This window comes from Trematomus bernacchii, unplaced genomic scaffold, assembly GCF_902827165.1.
Source record: "Trematomus bernacchii unplaced genomic scaffold, fTreBer1.1, whole genome shotgun sequence".
Lineage (NCBI taxonomy): Eukaryota > Metazoa > Chordata > Actinopteri > Perciformes > Nototheniidae > Trematomus > Trematomus bernacchii.
Genome location: NW_022987593.1, coordinates 3,653,421 through 3,673,405, shown reverse-complemented (window position 1 = coordinate 3,673,405; position 19,985 = coordinate 3,653,421). Strand labels below are relative to the sequence as shown.

The 19,985-nt window shown below is 40.7% G+C and overlaps 2 protein-coding genes across 3 annotated transcripts; both read left to right on the top strand.

The window, feature by feature from the left end:
• The first annotated feature begins 879 nt into the window (after nucleotides 1-879).
• Nucleotides 880-5,654, top strand: polg2 (polymerase (DNA directed), gamma 2, accessory subunit). 2 transcript variants are annotated; one of them, XM_034129260.1, is made up of 8 exons: nucleotides 880-1,744; nucleotides 2,336-2,437; nucleotides 2,767-2,867; nucleotides 4,123-4,308; nucleotides 4,750-4,887; nucleotides 5,007-5,087; nucleotides 5,297-5,397; nucleotides 5,489-5,654. In XM_034129260.1, the coding sequence occupies exons 1-8, from the start codon at nucleotides 1,273-1,275 to the stop codon at nucleotides 5,652-5,654; spliced, it is 1,347 nt and encodes a 448-aa protein (XP_033985151.1). In that variant the 5' UTR covers nucleotides 880-1,272. The 2 variants fall into 2 exon arrangements, with proteins under 2 accessions (XP_033985151.1, XP_033985150.1); XM_034129259.1 differs by having other exon boundaries at nucleotides 2,336-2,441; nucleotides 2,762-2,867.
• Nucleotides 5,655-7,098: 1,444 nt separating this feature from the next.
• On the top strand, nucleotides 7,099-18,959 carry srp68 (signal recognition particle 68). The gene is made up of 16 exons (XM_034130138.1): nucleotides 7,099-7,258; nucleotides 7,766-7,832; nucleotides 8,261-8,374; nucleotides 8,710-8,905; nucleotides 9,416-9,498; nucleotides 9,626-9,735; nucleotides 9,910-9,989; nucleotides 10,224-10,364; nucleotides 13,467-13,565; nucleotides 13,749-13,813; nucleotides 14,094-14,247; nucleotides 14,726-14,820; nucleotides 16,283-16,412; nucleotides 16,624-16,699; nucleotides 16,805-16,857; nucleotides 17,187-18,959. The coding sequence occupies exons 1-16, from the start codon at nucleotides 7,171-7,173 to the stop codon at nucleotides 17,412-17,414; spliced, it is 1,779 nt and encodes a 592-aa protein (XP_033986029.1). The 5' UTR covers nucleotides 7,099-7,170; the 3' UTR covers nucleotides 17,415-18,959.
• Nucleotides 18,960-19,985: the final 1,026 nt, after the last annotated feature.

The window sequence follows — 19,985 nt, the reverse complement described above, 5'->3', positions numbered from 1 at the left end:
CCTGCGTGTTGTGTTTACTGTATGGGAAGGTTGGGTTGATAGAACTATTAAAACTGAATTTTTTTTTATGTCGATCTTGGTCCTTCTTAACCACATGTGTGAACCTAGCTATATCACAAATGCCTAATTCCTGAGAAGATTTGTGACAATACCTTCAAGGTTAAAAAGGGAGTAGGAACAAAGGCAGATGGACAGAAAAAGTCACTTTACCATTGGTGTACTAATATTGCGATTCTTCCTTTTTCAACCCACCTGAACGCAAAAGTGCATATTACGCTAAGACTAGTTCAGGGCTGCAGTTACCACCAGTGTTACCAGGACAATGAGGTAATGTCCTTAAGTAATATCCCCCTTGGATATATGATGGCTAGTTGCAATATTAGCATTTCTATCTTTAAATGATTACTTAAATGTATCCTTCTACTTTTAAAAACAACTAAACATAAATTAAGAATTTCCTCAACAGCACTTTATCCAAGTCAATGGAGAACAGACTTAAAAAATGTTATAAGACAACACTGAAGAAGTGAAAAAACAATCTGTAATTTGTTTAATCACAGTATGTGTGTTACGGTGTATATCCAACATAATATAAAGAAAACTAGGCAAGCAATTCATATAGACATTTTTATTAATGTTCTTAAGGACATTCACATTATAATGAACTGAATCTTTATAGCACTATGATTTAAAAAATATATATGTTTTCGATACATTTATTTTTGACCTATGATGCATATATTTTTTCTTAAAATTGTATATTATTTATTAAACCATATTTTTGTGGACACAGTACTGTTTTCCAAAAACAAAAAAAACACCTTCTGAAAGAATGTTCCATAACCCGGATGTAATATGTCACTTCCGGGTCATCACATGTACCTCCTGTGAATTTCAAAAATGTATCATGCGGCTATCTTTGTGTATTTACTGTGACAACAGTAGTTAGAAACTGTCCGGTGAGTGCATGTTGTTGTAAATGCACTGACATGCTCTGATAGTTTGATGTGTGCAACGTTAGCATGCATGCCGTTAGCTTAGCTAAAGTAACGCTGACCGGACGGAGGATGGAGCCTCCTCTCACTTTTTTTATGTTTTAAGAACGGTTACTTGCTAGATTTAGGTCTAGCAATTATTGAAAAGAAATATTTATATAACATTGGCATTTAAGTTTTATTTCGACTGTCTGTGGTCTTTCAGGAGGGGTTTACTCATGAGAAGTTATCACTGCAATAGACAATCTTTGGATTAACCCCTCTCAACCTTCTCATCATGTTATATTGCTGTGTCAGAAACGTTTGCAAATTGAAACCCTCACCGTGCAGAGTGACCTTGGCTCTGCAACACACCAGGAGACTCTGCAGTTCACCCCCTGGGGAGGGTGTGGATCAAGTGAGGACTTTGCTGGAGCTCTGTGTGGACAGGCACTACGTTTCACCGGGTCAGCCTAACACGGAGCTCCTTCAGCGGGGGATGAGCTGCTGTTATGGGCCTCTGGGCATGGAGCTGAGGAGAAACCTGCTGCAGCAATGGTGGCTCTCTGTGACCGGATCCACACAGCAGGTGTTTGGGATAAACACTCTGAGCAGCAGTAAGGGTACAGCAACAGATGGACTGAGGATTGTTGAGAGTGAACAGTTAAAACACATATTTGAACAGAAAGAACTGAGCAAGCAGCAGCTCCTGCAGAAGATACAAACACTCATCCAGAGGTCCCCTTCACTGAGGACAGGCTTTCTTCAAGGTAGAGTTCTGCATAACATATTCCACAGAGATTCACTCTTTGATTATTATATCTTTGCAACTTGATGTATGGGGAAGTTTGAGTAGTAAAATGATTTCAACTTAATAAAAACAATTCTCACGCAACTTAACATAACCAAGTCATGTTGGTTTTTAGGGGGAAAAAACGTGACAATACCAAGATATAAGACAGGTGATGCATTCAATTTACTAATTATGCAAATAAAGGTGGACAATATTTTTGGCAGATTGGACTCAAGCCAGTTAATTGTAATCATCGTCTTCGCTATTAACACAAGAGCTTTGAGTACATACAGTATATATCAGTTGTTTTTCCCAGTAGCCATCAACTTATGTAGTTTAAATTGTCTTAACCTTTTCTATTATCTTCTAGTTATGCCTAAGAAAACGATGATGATTACAAAATATTACACCAGTCATCTTGTAATGGGATGAAAAGATAAAGCAGCATTACCTTTTAACAAAACAATGAAACTCCTGTTTTCCACCCTGATCATTTACTTTGTTGGAGTAAGAAGTAAAATAAGTTTATTAAAAAAACAACCCCAGTTAAGTAAGTGTTTTTTCTCAGGTGCCTTGGAGCAATTTGTCCCCTCGTTGGAGCTGGTGAACAGGAAGCTGCCCTTCGGCCTGGCTGAGACTGGGCTGTGCTTTCAGCCCTCGGATGGCTCTGGTTGGTGAGGCTTCATCTACTGCCTGTCTGTGGGTGTGTGGACACCATGGTGGACACGTATACTTGTTAAAAGGATATTCTTGCTCTACTCATATTCCAGATGGGATTTTGAAACCCTTCATTCTAAGTATTGCTTGACAAGTTGATGTTATTAACACCTGTATGTTATATGAAGACAAGTATTTGGTCATAACCAAAGTAATCTGCCTTAATTTGAAAAAGTATTTATTTGTGCTATATTTCACAAAAATAATTACTCTTTAATACAGTTAACTGCTAAAATATGGGTCCCAAAGTATTAATGAAAACATTTTTTCCCGCCAGCCCAGCTGAGGTGACCCAGGCGTCTCTGGTGTGGTTCTGTCCTCCTCGAACCTCTTCTCAGTGGCTGGATCACTGGAACCGACAGAGACTCAAGTGGTGGAGGAAAGTGAGTATTGTTAAATATGAGTATATCAGAGGAATCAATCGAAACAGATCCTTATCATTTCTAAGATGCACACACATTATTCAAATGTTGAAAACATGACGTATTCTCATGTTTTACTGATTTGCTTGGATAACAATAAATCTACAATCACATGGTGGTTATACTGTATAATATTTGTCAAAATTGTGTCTTAAAAATATCTAAATATCTTTCGACCCCATCATTGATACTTAAAGGAGACATGTCATGCTTTTCCGGTTATTACCCGTCCCCTTGTGTGTTATGAAGGTTTTTATGCATGTAAATGGTCTGCAGAGTCAAAAACCCTCAAAGTACACCCTGTAGGGAGTAAAACTCTAACACAGAAAAGACCTCCCCAAAACGCCTCGCTGGAACTTTCTCATGTTCTTCCATGTTCTTCCTGGACATTGTGACGTGTGAACACCCAGTAGCCACGCCCAGAGCTATGACGCGATACGGTCATGCGGTACCCGGAACAAAATGGACCAATCCGTGGAGCTGTTACGTTACGTCCGCGGAGCCGTTAAGCCCTCGCTGATTGGTCCAAATTGACCAATCCACGGACTTCCTCACACACTCTCTGCTGATTTCTCCTCCCTGGCTGCAGGCTGATAACAAACAGTTGGGATCGCGGCGAAATTCTCTCTGCAGACCCATTCTCACAGCGTTTATCAACCTTTTTCTTACTCAATATCAAGCCACACTTATTGTTTTTACTTCGGCTGTGACTTTGTGTGTGCTCAGGATGAGTTTGGCTGTGTTTCGCTATGTATCCTAAACAAGGAAACAACACCTCCACGGAGCTCAGCGCGATTCACAACGTCCCGACCAATCAGAGCACACTGTGCTCACAGGGAGGGTGGGGGCTGGAGCTATTGGAGCTACAACGAGCCGTTAAAGGCAGAGAGTGAAATTCAGTTAATACACGTAGTTTACAGAGATGCTGTATGAGAAACCAATGTGAGTTTGGAAAAATGCACAATATAAATCTATTTTAGTAGACCTCAACAATGGAATTATGATCAGTGGAAATGGCCATGACACCTCTCCTTTAAAATTATAGCTTTAAGATACTGTATACTCACTGACGGTCCTACGATGCCCCATACCACAACATTTCTCCCAAGAAAGCTCCTGATGTTTGAGTCAAAGAATTGAACATCAATGAATTTGTCTTAAGTTACTCCTACTTAAAGTCAACATGTAACTTCAGCTCATCACCTTGTCTTTCCAGTTTGCCCTGTCTCCATCAGACTTCAGCAGTAGTGACGTCCCAGAGGAGGAACTGGAGGAGGCGGCGTCTCGTGGTGTGAGGATCCTCTACAGTTTCCCGTGGGGACAGGAGCCCGTGGAGACGCTGTGGAGCAGAGGAAGCACCGAGCTGCTGCACACACACAACGGAGTCCACGCCAAACTGCAGGTCAGTCTGCTACCTCTTTTTAAGTGTCCTTCTCCGACAGTTTAAAGCCACTGTTTTTAACTATGTACTGATTTTTGTTTAACCAAATGATGAGATAATAATACATGCTTTATCACCTTTTAATGGACAATGTTATTTTTTAGAATCTTCTCTTTTAATCTTTGTTCTAGGCTAGGGATCAACAAACCTCCCCGAAATGAAGTGTCTCCCATAAATATCTGACACTTCCCTTCATATAGCTTTTTTACAGAAGACATTTTTAAGTCAGGAAAAACATAGGTGTGATTATTGATATTATTAATGACGGTAACACCTTTGGCTATCAGGCTACATCCAATGTGTTATCAAAGCTCGTACACACAATAAACTATTCCCTTCTATTGTTGCCTTTCCTCAGTGTAATCACATACAATGTTAATTCTCTTTCTAAACATGTTACAGTGCCGAGATGGTCGGAAATCAGTCCCTCACGTCATCTCAGTAACTGGGAACATGGACCGCGGTGTGATGGCCTTTCTATCCAACTCACTCCAGCAGCTGAAGAAAGAAGACAGCAAGAAGAAGATGCTGCAGCGAAAGGTGATAAACAAGAGCTGACACAGAGCCTGTTAAATAAGAACAGTTATCAGGATGTTTATAGCTTACTTTTATGTTGTGGTTTTCTGTGTTTCTGAATTTTGGTTCACTGTTAATTTCAGGTTCTGAAGTTGCACCCAGTGTTGGCTCCAGTTAAAGTGGCTTTAGATATTGGCAAGGGGGCCACTGTCGAGCTGCGACAGGTAAGAAAAACATGTCTTGGACTCACAGATAAGTTATTTTTTATCTTGATTAAATGTTTATATATAAATATGTATACATATCTGAAAGGGCTCGGTAAAAATTATCTTTTTTGTGATTGATATAATCAGCACTGAAGTATTTAATACAACTTGCTTGTATTGTAGGAAATAGAGGAACTATATTTAATCAGTGTTTGATTTTTTTGTAGGTTTGTGATGGGCTGCTGCAGGAGTTTATGGAGGCTAAGATTTCTACGTGGCCTGGGTATCTTGAAACAATGCCAGCATCAATGGAGCAGCTGAACACAAAGTAAAGTGCAAATCAGTATCTAAATTGATCATAAGGTGCAAATTATCATTGTGTCAGTGGACTAATCTGATTCTCTGTTGATGCATTTTAGGTATGATGAGATGGGAGTGCTTTTCACGGTGGTGATCAATGAGAACACGCTGGAGAGTGGCCTTCTTCTGGTCCGCAGCAGAGACACCACCATCAAAGAGACCAAGCACGTCTCTGAAATCAAGAACTTTCTCTCCACATACATTTCTGCTGCAGACAACCTCTGAATAGACTTTTTGTTATGGCAACAGGAAGGAAAGTCTGAACATTGTGCTGCTTTAGTTTTGAATCTCCTGCAGTTCAATTCAGGCTTTGTTGGAAGTTCCATGTGACTCGTATAGGAATTGTTGGAGATTTGGAATAAATGTTAAGTCAGTTTATTTTTGTCTCATTTTAAGCATTAAAGGATTCAGAATGTCCCCTAAATGTTTGACTTTTTTGTTGGGATTGTCCTTGTGCTCTTGCGTTAGTTGTGTTGTAGATTAGTTGAGTAACCTTGAGATTAAGATCATTCTTGACCCTGGAAGAACACATGAATCCCACCTCTACGTCTATATTATAGCTGTTCATAATCTTTCAATCATATTACACCATCATCATATTTAACACTTATTAAACTGTTGCAACACAGACTTTTAGGAGGATATTAGGTAAAATATGCAATTATAGTCACATCAAGACAACTAGATAGTTCATTGATCCATACATGAAGCTGCATCCTGGCTTATTATGTCATGAGTACTTCCTCCCCTGCTGTTTTTCATTATAACTTTGGAGTTTAAGTTATTATAGATAATAAACTTATGAGTGCTCTCAGTGTTCTTTAATATATTGTATTATTGGGGATTGTTTTGTATATCACTTGCAGCCTTTAACCTGTTAAGCCCCAAAGACCCCGTCGATGGGTCTTTTTTTTTCACAAATTAAAAAATAATAATATAATGGATAATTTTTTATTTTTTATTAATTTTTTTTATTTAAATTTTTTTTCTTTGGATGGAATGAATACCTATGGTGATAATTCAATGTAATACACCATTTGTATAGTCTGGTACCTGAAAAAGGTCAAATGGCACTGATGGAACCAGATGTACCCAAATGTGCCGAAAGCTTATTCCGCCTGGAACTTTTTTTGCTAAACCTCTCTAAAAAGGTCAAATTTAACTTGTTTTGCCTCAATCTTGATACAGGGTACTTATTATGTTATATGTTTGGATTTCTAAAGCTTTTAGTCTACCATCCCATCATTCAAGGGTGGTTTTCACTATAAGTAATGTTTTTTCTTTAGGCGGAGGTAAGAATTTACCTTTTTTTGCTATGTTCCATCTGAATTTACTCTGACTGAGAAAAATCTATATTGATTCTGACACTTCTACATCCAACTCACAGATGTAACCTTGCTTTGATAAAATAAATTATTCATATAACCCTTTTAGAAGTTAAGTTGTAGTCATTTGTTTTCGAGCCTGAAACCTGAAAAACAGGCTCGGGGCTTAACAGGTTAAGTGCATTAAAAATGAAAAGTAGTTCATAATGGAAAAACCTACAGATTTTCCCTAGGAGCAACCGTGGATGAATGACGAGAACAGTCAGCACCGTTGAGTGGACATGAAGACACATAAGGTTAAATCTCGCGAGGTTTGGATGTAGCTTCGCCCCTCCCTGTGTGCAGTCATTGGTCGCTCCCTGGTTCTACTTCTGACTGAGCATGTGTATGTGCCGCTTAGCTGTTAGCATTTAGAGATGGCCGCAGACAAGCAAAACGACACGAAAGTGTCCTCCCTTGATGAAAATAAAAACAAATCAGCGGATGGAGGAATTGGACTGGAAAGTATCCTTTGTAACAGCAGACGTGTAGCGGCGATTTTGTATTTGCTCTGGATGATCTGTGTCTAACTCAGAAGCTAACGGTAGCATGCTAGCTAGCTCTGTGAGGATAACGTTAGCTAAGGCTACGTGTCACACTGAAGCAGGCTGTCAGTGGCAGGCTTAAAAAGCAGATTAAATTGGGTTGATACACACTTATTTTGACGTCTAATGAAGTTAAATCATGGATGCATTTAAATGAACGAGGGCTACTTTAGACATGTTATTTACATGTAACGTTAACAGATGCCTTTGAGTTTCAGAAGCTGCTACGTTGATTTTCTGCAACAAATCAGCATCACAGTCATTCTGTATCTGTACTATACACTGTACAAAGAAATATGTCCGTATGTCCAGTGCTAACATGGCTGTAATATACATTCTTGATTATGAATGACAGATGTTAAGCTAGAGTATCATGTATATTTGTGTGATGATGTAGAGAATGTTGTCCCTTAACATTGATTTGCAGTTTTGCAAATAATCAAGGAGTCCCAGCAGCAGCATGGCCTCAGGCACGGAGACTACCAGAGATACAGGTGAGCTGTGCCCAGTCTTACTACATGACATTGACTACATGTCAACAGGCTGCAACAACTGGACTAGAGATGCCTGTGGTTAACTCTCTTATATTGCATGGCTGTCCACAAAGAGGTGCACAGGACTTTCGCCGTTTTTCATTTAAAAAATATACTTGGTGACCTAGGACTACGTATTCCCTGAATATATAAATGTATAACAGTATTTCTCTTGTGTTATACATTGAGAAAAGGCACCTCTGTCAGTGTCTACTAAATATGCACACTCTGAGAATAACAAATCTTCCTAAAACAATTAAGGATGATAGATTTTTAAAGAAAACTATGAAACCAAGTTGGAGAAAATGAACTGGCTGTGTGGACCATGAAGAAGATGTAAATGTGCTCCATTTAATATACTGTAACCATCTTTGTGTACATCTTTTCAGGGGTTACTGCTCCCGCAGACTGCGCCGCCTGCGCAAGACTCTTGGCTTCAAGATGGGCAACCGACACAAGTTTGTTGGGAAGAAAATAACTGTTGAAATGATTTCTGACAGCAGGTGAGTCAGTGGAGAGTTTTGAACTGTTGCAGTTAACTGGCTGATGAGCCTTATATACAGATCATAAAAGATTGACATGTGTTTGATGCAGGATAATAAATGCACCTCACAGATGAGCTCGGCCAGTTCCTAACAAAAGCATCTGCACAACACTTGAGTCCTACCTAGTTATGTACACCTCTCAGCTAAACCACAGAAGTAAACCTTGAAAGAAAAGTTTTTGTTGCTGAATTTAAATACTTGACTCTTAAAAAATGTTGTGAGGAATTCAATGTGTCCACTTTAAATGGAAATATGTGACTTAACACCTGATGCAATGTCCTCCCCCTCTTCAGGTATCTTTTGCTAGTTTTGATGGAGGCAGAGCGTGCATGGAGTTACGCCATGCAGCTGAAGCAGGAGGCCAACACGGAGCCACGTAAGCGCTTCCACCTGATGGCACGACTTCGCAAGGCTGCCAAGCACAGCGAAAGGCTGGAGAAGCTCTGTGAGAGCCCCCGTGTCGATGCTAAGACCAAACTTGAGGCACAGGTACAGAACCTCTTGAACCTGCTTTGAGGGGTGCAGTTGAATGTGCATTGTAAACAGAGACCACATATATATGCCATGATAATGCAGCCTTAAAGCTACCAAAGTATTTTCAGCCTTTCTCACATCGTCTATCAACTCAATACCACATTTTTAAGCTGGTTGTCACGATGTATGACACAAAAGTATTAAAGCCGTTTTTTCATAGGAACATTGTCCAAATAATGGTACTATGAGCAGCTCTATTTGCACAATCAGGAATTCCAAAGACTTCATTTAAGGGAGCTGGAAGTACTTTTGATTATGGTTCTAATAATTCAGAAATGTAGGTTCTCAGATACAGCTCCTAGGTAATGTCTAGATAATTTCAGGGTTGCCGTGCATGTGTAAAAAGAGGATATACATTGTTAATACCTACAGTAGAATTTAGAAGTTGAAGCTGTGTTACAGGAAGTATAACACATATTTTTATGTTTGTAACAGCCACTAACAATGTGCATGTATATTATTCAGGCCTACACTGCATACCTGACTGGTATGGTGGAGTTTGAACTTCAGGAGTGGAAGCTTGCCATGGAGGCCTTCAACAAGTGCAAGTGAGTTAAAACATCACTACAGTTTTTTTTTTTAACAAAATCACAATGATAAGTAGTGTTTTTTGTCATGTATGCATTTTACATGACCTTTTTTTAAAACATTTGACAACCTTTTTTTTCTTGCCAGGACCATCTATGAGAAGCTGGCCAGTGCTTTCACTGAGGAGCTGGCAGTGCTGTATCGCCAGCGTGTGGACGAGATATCCCCCAACATCCGCTACTGTGCTTACAACATTGGTGAGTAACGCACACAACGCAGTATCCCCCTCGACATAATTGACTGCCATCTTAAAATTGTCTACATACCGTGAGACATTTTTTACAAATGTCCCAAAGCTCAAATCACACCACCCTCTCTCTTCAATACACAAACACCATGTAACTGGATTATTTTTCCTTTGCTGATTGAAGGTGACCAGAACGCCATCAATGACTTGATGCAGATGCGACTGACTGGTGGAGGAGGAGGCATGATGGCCGAGAAACTAGAGGTAAACAAACAGTACATTATTATTTCTGCTTGTACCATGATTCATCTTGTATTGGTGAGGCCTTATCCAATGTAACGTGTGAAACACACTCACAATCCTCAACTATCCATGTGTGTATATATAATTGTTATTTTTGAACAAGCTCGAATATTCAAAGACCTTCTCTCATGTAGATCAGAAAATCAATATTTAAGTCAAAACAAACCTTTTTTTTTAAATTATTATTCTCCTCAGGCCCTGATCACTCAGGCGAGAACCAAGCAGGCCGCCACCATGAGTGAGGTGGAGTGGCGAGGGCGGTCGGTGCCCGTCAAGATCGACAAGGCCCGGGTCTTCCTGTTGGGTCTGGCAGACAACGAGGCGGCCATCGCTCAGGTCAGTATTTATAGTTACTGAGTGAACGGGTTAAATACAAAGTTTAGACCATGTTGTTGTTGTTGGCTACTCCATATAATTACATGTCAGCACTTTAAGAAAATGGCGGTTAGTTATTTATGGTTTGTGGGCTTTTTAATAAACATATGTGCAGGATGTCCCATGTCGCACTTATGTCGTTTCTCACTGACCAATCAGGCGTCTGCAGTGTTTGAATATCTACTTGTAGTTATGGCTCAATTTGCTTTAAATCTACATCATATCCTCAACTTATTCTAAGGTGGCTTCAGTTGAGCAGAGCCCTGCAGAACCAAGCAGTGGAAATGCAGCATAATTCACCAGTTTATGTTGGTGAATTATGCTGCATAAATTGGTCACACATCACAAATTATAGGTCAACTCCAGCACGTAGCTTAATGTGAAATCTTCATCTTTCACAGTGCTTAAATGGCAGTATTTTGAGTTTAATCAAATAATGGTCACTGAAAAGATCATCCCTTTTTTCAGATGTTCCACTTATTCTGGATGAAGCAATATCGTTGTTTTTTAAGAGACCAATGTTCCATTACTTGTAGTTACCTGTGATAAAAGTGTCCTCCACTACTATCCCAGTGTGCATACTTTCCAGGGTTACGTGTCAATCATACTTGGCTTCAGATGAAAATAGTCAAACTGTCATTATGGCCTAAGTTTAAGCAGAACACCTCCTCCTTGGCCAGTCCATGCAGTTCCTCAGACATTCAGAGGGCGGCACTCTCCTCTTTACAGTCTCTTGTGTCGCCCTCACTGCCACCATGGCTCAATCCTCCTGATTTAACGCCAGAAGGCTCAGCACGCCCTGCGGACATACCTGTCACACCCTCAGCCACTCAGGTCTCTGGCATGCAGCCTCTCTCATCGCACGACTGCATTCTGTGCATTTCAGCCCACACATGAATACTGAGGCTACACCCACCAGGTCCCTGTGGACAGATTACTATTATCACCTCTAAACCCCATTCAGTTTCAAATGTGCCCCTTTGGGACTTAACTGTAGGCCTTTGTTAAGCGAAAAGCGGTGGTAACTGAATGTGTGGAAAGCCACTTTAAAGCTGAAATACCCCAGTTTTTTCTCAATATTATATGACATAATAAAACAACATCCTCATCAACTAACTTTAAGGGTAAAAAATAAGATATGTTATTGATTGCTCAACAGAATATGGCCGACCACCACCGTCATTTTCCTCCGTTTACCCCTGGGTGTTTCTCAATGTCAAGGAAGGCTGCTCCAGAGCCACTATTTCAAGCATACTACGTCATTGAGTGCCGCCAAAGGACTGTTCCAATGTCCAGCATACTTGGAACTCTACCGAGGCCGGCGTACTTCGTAGCGGGAAATTTCGAGGCTGCACATGTGTAGACTCCGCGGTCTTAAAATCCCCCACAATTGCGCACGGACCAATTTCCAAATCTTTGGCGGAAATCGTGCTCCATTTAAGGCCGGGCCTCGCATATGACGCACACCTGTTAGCCTGTTCCGCAATTCTTCGTTTTCCGAGGCTAGGAAGGATTCTTGCCTCGCTTCTGAAGCAAGTGACTCGGAAGACGTGTGCTACCAAGCAAGCGTCCTCGACATTGAGAAACACCCCCTTAACCCTCTGCTCTTGGCCTCTGGGGACAGGAAGCTCCGTATTGGGTCATACATAAGTCCTAATCGAGAAGCTTGTCACCTCCACCCTCCTCTAATCGGTTTATCCGTCCGGCCCTCACTCCGAACAAGAGACAATACTCGACAGGTTGAGCCGGTCATGTTAGGCGTTGCCAGGGTGTTGGCACGAGTGTGTGTGGCACTAAATAACATCAGCCTGCTGGGTGGCTGAGATCAGCCATACATGTGTTATCAATGATCACTACGAGGAATTTTCTCGTAACATTCTTCCCCTGTCTGTGCTGCTAGCTAAGAGTTTATTTGCTCCTTAGGAGGTGAGAACTTGACAATGTCATCCATCAAATTGTTAAAAGACATATTTAAACAAGTTAAACTGTGTTAACATTACCTCAGTTATTTAATGATTACATTTACAGTAACACAACATGGCCTTTTTCTTTGAATATGAACATAGTATGCCCTGTAGACATCTGAGTCGTGTAGTGACACAGGCCTATTGTATGACTTTTTGTTAATGAAAGAAAGGTGAAGTGAAGAACAATCCTGTCATTCACAAAGATTTGAACCCTGAAACTCCAGAGAGCGAGTGCTGATGTGTGCAGGAATGTTTCGGCAGGCTGTCGGGCCACATACCTGTGCCTCTCCCCCAGATTGCCACACTCACATCTCTGCTAAAACTCTCTTTGTATCAAACCAATATGACTTTTAAACAGATGAGATATTTGTGTTTGCATGATTTAATTTCATCAGTGCAGGTGTATCTTTAAACTGGTGAAAAGTGTTGAGAGTCCGTCAAATTCACAAATTGAGGCAAATGTCTCCATCACGCAAAATTGTATGTGTAACCTCTTAGACTAGGGGAAACATTTCACCTTGTGAACCTTGTGAATACCTTTAGGCTATATTTGGTAGTAAAGAAAAAGTAACAAGTTTCCTTCTCAAGCGCACAAAGAGGACTTCAAACTTAAGTCTCTCCCCCTCCCAAATTCTTCTCTGGTGAAACTGTATACATAGTTTCATGACTTGTATTTCATCCTTAAATCTTTCTACACCTTTAGTCATTTCACAACTGTAACATAATTGCACCAAAGCTGCATGCATATAATAATAATAAGTTTTATTTAAGGCGCCTTTCATGACACCCAAGGACACCGTACAATTTGATAAATATTCTAATAGGTAAAAGCAACAGAACATGATAAAAACACAAACATACCATCATGGAGAAGACAATTAAAGTGGACACAAATGATAGGGACAGGTTATTCAGGGGAAACAGATGATAGGGAGCACTGCAGTGAGTAGGCTGATCTGAACAGGTGGGTTTTGAGATGGGACTTGAATGTAGTGATTGTGTCAGACAGACTGTCAGATGTGAAGGGGGAGAGAGATATGTGATACACAGCCTCAATATTCCCTTTTCAATCTAAATGTCTGTTTCTGTTGTGCAGACGGCTAACGAGGAGACCAAAGAGCATCTGTACGAGACGCTGCTGGCCGAGTGCAGAGACACCATCCAGGCTGTGAGGGAGGAACTCAAGAGTGAGGCGGTAAGATACAAAGGGATAAACACTTAAAATATTTCAAGGATTGTGAGGAATTTTAGTTGGTATTATTGACCTTCATTTTTGCCTAGAAATCACAAACATCTGCCTAATTACAGTTTACCAACAAACCTGCCATATAAACAAACATTTTCAAAGTGTTTCACATTTTATTGCTTGTCTTTGTAGAAGCAGCGAGAGAGGAGCTCAGATGGTGACAGCGGCAAGGTGTCCAACCTGCAGTTCCTGCACAGGTAAAAGAAACACATCAGCTTTAGTCCATACAATAACTAGGGCTTGTGAATGCCCGGTCAGACTTCTAAGTCTTGTGAAAAACTAGTAAAAATAAAGTAAATGGCCTGTTCATGTTACTTTTCTGTTAGGTCAATGATCAAAAACCGTATATTGCAACAACAAAAAAAGCTCATATCCAGGCCTAAGCATAAATACTTGTTTCCACCCTCTGATATTTCTCTATTCCATGTATCTCTTATTTAAGTGAATAATAAACGTGCTGTTGGTCTCCTCTCCCAGTTACCTGACCTACATCAAGCTGTGCACGCTGGTGAAGAGGAATGAGAGCATGGCCCACACTCTGCAGGCCAAACTGAAAGAGCCTGAAGCCGACGAGGACAAGAGAGGACCCCGCCCACAAGACCTGATCCGCCTCTACGACATCATCCTGCAGGTAAAGTCTCAACATGAAATGTATCTTAAATGAATTTATTGAATGAACATAAATACATTATATAAAATGAATAACAGCTTATCTTAGAAGAAAGGTCATCGCCTTGTTTACATTAAGAAGTGGGGATCGGCACTACTTTTTTAACTAGTGTTAAAAAGACAAGACAATTTGAAGGTGTAATCGCTCAATTCATTGATGACTGTTAACTGGCTTTTACATTTTTGTTTAGTTTTCCTTTTTCTTTTTATTGATGCAGCCACTATTTCTATTTAATTGTGTCTGTATACCAGGCAGTAGCTGGGACTGTGAGGAGTTGATGATCTGTGTAGTCAGCAGTGATGTGTAGTTTATCTTAACCCACAGTCTCAGACACTTCCTTCTCAGAGCATATCTCACCTTCCGTTTTCTCCGTGTCCTCTCTCTGCCTCTCCCCCCCCCCCCCCCTCGTTTAACCTTCTCTGCCCGTCTGTCTCTCCAGAGTCTGGCTGAGCTGTCCACCCTGCAGGGCCTGGAGGACGACCACACCTTCCAGAAGGAGGTGTCCCTGAAGACGCTCGTCTACAAGGCCTACAGGTCAGAATAAACGTTCTTTTACCACTTTTAGAGTGTTAGTGAGGCAGTACTGGTAAATGGTCAATGCTCCCATATTTTACTATGACATCCATGAGATAGCCCACAGTTTCTGTGTTCTGTTTTAATTTCCCCAAAATACATACATACTCTTGTGTTGTTAATGTTATCCCAATGTGCGATAAAGCACACAGCCGATCGTCCGGGACCTGTTATTTACAATATCGGACAAGTACATCTTTCCATTGACGTGTCCGACTGACAAGTGACGTTTTTTGCCCATATTTATTGACAAATTATTGATAAATTCAGCTTACAAAAGGCAGAACTCATTCGCAAATTGTCCGTGTCCGCCATTGTCGTTTGCGACCGCTTTACGTTTCCTTCTTTGTCATGTGTGATTAGGGATGGGTACCGAGCCCCGGTATTAAACGGGCCCCGGGGCGGAATTATTGAAGACAGTGGTACCGTTAAGCTCCGACGTTATCTGTCTTTTTATCGGTACTGGAGACATTTAAAAAATATGTCATATGTATTATTGCTACATAAACATTATATTGCAGTTTTAGTTTCGCCAACTCCGTTTCTGATATGCAATAAGACTACAAAATGCGTCTATGATGTATTTTTGATCTTTCCAATCCACACGAGAGATCTCTCTCCCCCGTCTGTGTGTGAGGGGGCGGGGCAGTTTACACACACACGGCTGCTACATGCATGCAACACACACGGCAGAGATGGCGGAGACAAAGTGCTCCAAGGTGTGGTTAAACTTTACCCGTCTCAATGTAGACAAAAGTGCAATAAGAGTTTAGCATGTAAGGGCGGTAACACGAGCAATTTGTCTAAACAACACATTATCTCCTGTAATCTTCCACCACAACTTCAATCTTCCTCCAGAAGAAGGCCTTTTGCAGCATACCTGTATGCCCCACCCTACCACTGTATTATTGCAGTAAATACTTGTTTTTTTATTAGTTTTTTACAGTTCTGTAAATTCACATTATTTACAATTTGTTTAGATAATTTACCCTTTTTTTTTTTTTAAAGAACCGATAAGAGTATCGATAAGCGGTATCGATAAAAGTAGTAGTACCGTTAAAACGATACCCATCCCTATGTGTGATGCAGTCAATTCTTACCGCTCACTTACGTTAGCGGTGTCGTAAAACCGTGGGAAAATGTAAAATACGATGCCGAAGATTCCAGTGGCCCCAAGAGGAAGATTCTTGTATAGCATGTTTCTTGCCAAATATGAACAAATAAACAATAAAACGTTACCTTGGTTACAGTAACCCAGATTCTTCTATGCTTTATGTTGATATTTAATAATATTTAAAATAGGTGCAGCATGCACAAAGTATAGCTATGGACAAGTGAAAAATGCCAAACTCACTTGTCCATGGTGAAGTACTCTCTAAAAGCTTTTTCTCACACTGTATCCTTCCCTCTGTTCCCCTCACAGGTGCTTCTTCATAGCTCAGTCCTATGTGCTGGTGAAGAAGTGGAGCGAGGCCCTGGTGCTGTATGAGAGGGTGCTGAAATACGCCATGGAGGTCCAATCTAAGGCCAAGAGCCTCAACAACAGCCTCAAGGTTGGTCTGGGAAAAAAAATACTCTTAATACCGAATATCATTTAATCTACAACGAATCATGTAGACATCCCCCTTAAACATGTGTTAAAATAAAAAGTCAAAATCCAAACATATTTCTCAGCTTTTGAAACTGACCCGAAAACCTGCAGTAAGTCTCTGAACATTTAACCTCACCTGTACTCTAACAGAAACATCTGTTGTGTCTCTGCAGGATCTCCCTGATGTTCAGGAGCTCATTGCCGAGGTCAACGCTGAGAAATACTCCCTTCAAGCTGCTGCTATTTTAGGTGAGAGCAACAAACTGTTGTCTAGCGAACTCATTTACTTTAACCTTATGAGAACACACTCTCTTTGTTGTTTGTGCAAACCTTTTGGAAATGTTTGCGTTTCAGACACCGAAGAGACTGCTGAAGTTCCCGCCAAGCAGCAGGTCAAAGACAACACGGTAAGAGAACAAGACCAACACACGGGGAGGAAATTCATCATAGAATCCTGCCTGTGTCCGTATGAGAAATTATCGATCAATCAGTGTTTAGCTCGCGGGAAAAAATATGTCCATCTTCCATTGTAACTAGCCCCAAATATAGTGCAAAATAACATAACCTTTTTGGTTACGGCCCCTCAAACTGGTTAATATTGTGTTAGACCGGCCCTCCGAGGACTTAATTTGACCATGACTAAACCTTTCAATAGTCTCTCATAAATGTGTTGATACCATTGCAGTTATCCTATGATGTAAGCATCACTTTTTGCACTCCTTTCTCCATCATGCAGCCCCTCTGCAACCGCCTGGAAACCTTCCGCCTGGACCCTGCCCTCGTAGGAAAGCAGCCCAACTTGGTCCAGTTCCCTCCCGACTTCCAGCCAATCCCCTGCAAGCCCCTGTTCTTTGACCTCGCTCTCAACCATGTGGCCTTCCCTCCCCTGGATGACAAGGTGGAGCAGAAGGGAAAGGGCGGCCTCACCGGCTACATCAAGGGCATCTTTGGCTTCGGCAGCTAAATGTATCGCCCGGCTGTGGTTTCCACAGGAGAGCCACACGGTCCCCGAGTTCACCACAGAACAACCAGACTTGGGTCAGTTGTTAATTCGAGTCATTTAAATTCATTTTAAGTCTGATGATGAGTGCCTGAGTGCAAGACGGGTGGAGTTTGCTGTTCTGAGGAAGGCAGAGTGAGTTTGACCTACTTAAAGAAAGGTAATCGAATCAACTTCAAGTAGCAATATGACCCAAGTTCACCTGCTACCCTGAGTAATAACATCCGGCTGCAGTGAACAGGCTGAATGTGAGCCGCGGAGGTGTCTGTCACCTTCAGGTTCTACAGGTTACGAGCCGTGGTCTCTCAGTACAGCCAAGATGTACCATCCTGTCAGAGTAAACTCAGCCACTTAGGGATCATTAGTAGTTATTCTTTTCTTTTTAATCTTTATGTAAGCGCCTTCATGTAATTACATTTTTTTTTCTTTGTGAAAGATGTTTTCAGCATCTTTTCTTAAATATAAAACGTACAATGTGCTGTTTTGTTATGGCAGCTACTTTGACTCAAAACACAAAGTAGGGGGCTTAAAATACTATTAATATCCTGCGACGTGTAGTTTGACAAACTGAGGCTTTTTTATCAATCGCAATAGTTCAGACTATAGACTTCAGCTGCCTCCCATTTCTTCCCTCCACCTTTGCCCTGGTCTCACCTGCTTTGTGCATCAAGAAACCTGTATGTGTTTGAAAACTGCACCTCATTTACTGACTTAGTGAGTCAGGTTAAAGTTGGATGGTTGGAAGTTTCAAGTGCATCAACAGGAAGATGAAGACATGAACCAAGGTGTGAAATGTGTTTGTTAAATGCTGAATGTTTGAGTGTTTTAATTTGTCAGCTACATGTTGTCCTGTCACATTGGACACTAAACCTGCTGTCCTGGGAGAAGGGTCCAATGGCTTCAGTCTGCTAGATGGAAGCACAAGCCGCGATTTTTTTTTTAACACCCCTCAGTGTCTCAAGTTTTCTACATAAGGGTCTCCAGGCTCTTCACACTATCATGAAACATTTTTATTTGTATTTCAGTAAAATCAATTGAATAGGACAGCAGTCAGCATTAAGGAGTGAAGGGAGTATTTAGCAGCCTTTCATACATCACACCACCATGTCTTTGGATAAACTGTGACTATAAAACACTTTTGTTACTCTTTGTTTGCCAGTCACTATGTCCACATTATTTCCTCTGATCCTTAAGGGACCGATCTGCCGGGTTAAACACTAGCTGGAGAATTGTTTCAGTGTCACTCTCCCACCCAAAAAGAATTATACTGTTTTGCTTACTCATTTTTATCAATGTCTTTGGTTTTAATTTTTTTTTTTCTTTAAATGTTTTATGTTAAATAATTGAGTCGGTCGTGCTGGAATAGCTCCAGCACTTTACCTCGATCGGCCTGGAAAAAAACAAGATGGTTATTTGTTGTAAACACAAGTGGAAAGAGAAATGAACTGATGAGAATGTATGATTTGATTACTTTTCCAGGTTGATTATTAAAATATATTTGCGCCAAGTGATGATTTCTTGTTTTATTTATTTATTTATTTATTGTATTGACAATTCTGTGACATTTGGATGACCATGATGGTGGAGGAAATAGTTGTTTGAAGTCCCTTGCACCTCTGTTTTGGGTGTGTTAGGAGTGCGTGGGATGCCTCAGCAGGGTGTGAACGTTTTCCAATTTATTTTGTGTATATGCATTTTTATATTAATTACATAGGTGTGTTTATTACTGTAAGTATAATCACCAACCATGCTAATAACCGTGTGTCCCTACATTAACATATCAGTTATAAGTGTATTTCAACTTTTTGATCACAAACAAGCCTTTTCTACCTGATAGCTGCCTGTCATCACCTTCCTATACACACACACACACATACCATTGTCGCTACAGAAACACGCAGAAATGCAACCTGCATGGATGGAATGAAGGTATTTGAGGAGGTGGAGATAAATGTTTATCTGCAGGAAGAAACCTCTTAACAGTTTTAAGCTTCAATTAATCAGCTCTTTCGCACTGCTTTCACAAGTTTTTCAGTTTATTCACACCTTAATTAAATGTTGTTAGATGACTAGATGAAAGACACGGAACCTAATATTTTCACACATCAGTAAAATATGTTGTTACATATTTCCGTCACGTAGATTGTCAGTACTGTGTCATTTGTGTCCAAGGTACAAGCATCAAAGCTTCTTGGATTGACTCTGTAAACCCAACAACCATGCTGTGTTTGTGCGCTGTGTGTAGTTAAGTGTACGAGGCGGACACACCCTCACCTTTGTTTACTCTCAGTTCAACTGAAGTCATGCACATAATTCACTGCCATGTTTGATGTTGCCTTGTTAACGATCAAAATGAACTTTTGGCTTAGATAATGATGTCGCCCTCAAGTTGATTATCCTGACTTCTAATGTAGCAGCATCATCGAGTCAAGAAGATACTAACTTGTCGAATACTTTAATTACATTTCAAAAACGTAAAGGTGTGTATGATTATTGGCAATCTGTGAGGGTGCAGATTGCAACCACTTAACCCCT

What these genes read in the sequence shown, in the direction of transcription:
- srp68 (XM_034130138.1), top strand. Translation starts at nt 7,171, where the DNA reads ATGGCCGCAGACAAGCAAAACGACACGAAAGTGTCCTCCCTTGATGAA. An exon ending in GAGGCCTTCAACAAGTGCAA is followed by an intron (nt 9,499 to 9,625) that starts GTGAGTTAAAAC and finishes TTTTCTTGCCAG; the next exon opens with GACCATCTATGAGAAGCTGG. An exon ending in TGATGGCCGAGAAACTAGAG is followed by an intron (nt 9,990 to 10,223) that starts GTAAACAAACAG and finishes TATTCTCCTCAG; the next exon opens with GCCCTGATCACTCAGGCGAG.
- polg2 (XM_034129259.1), top strand. Translation starts at nt 1,273, where the DNA reads ATGTTATATTGCTGTGTCAGAAACGTTTGCAAATTGAAACCCTCACCG. An exon ending in GAGTCCACGCCAAACTGCAG is followed by an intron (nt 4,309 to 4,749) that starts GTCAGTCTGCTA and finishes AACATGTTACAG; the next exon opens with TGCCGAGATGGTCGGAAATC. An exon ending in AGAAGATGCTGCAGCGAAAG is followed by an intron (nt 4,888 to 5,006) that starts GTGATAAACAAG and finishes TGTTAATTTCAG; the next exon opens with GTTCTGAAGTTGCACCCAGT.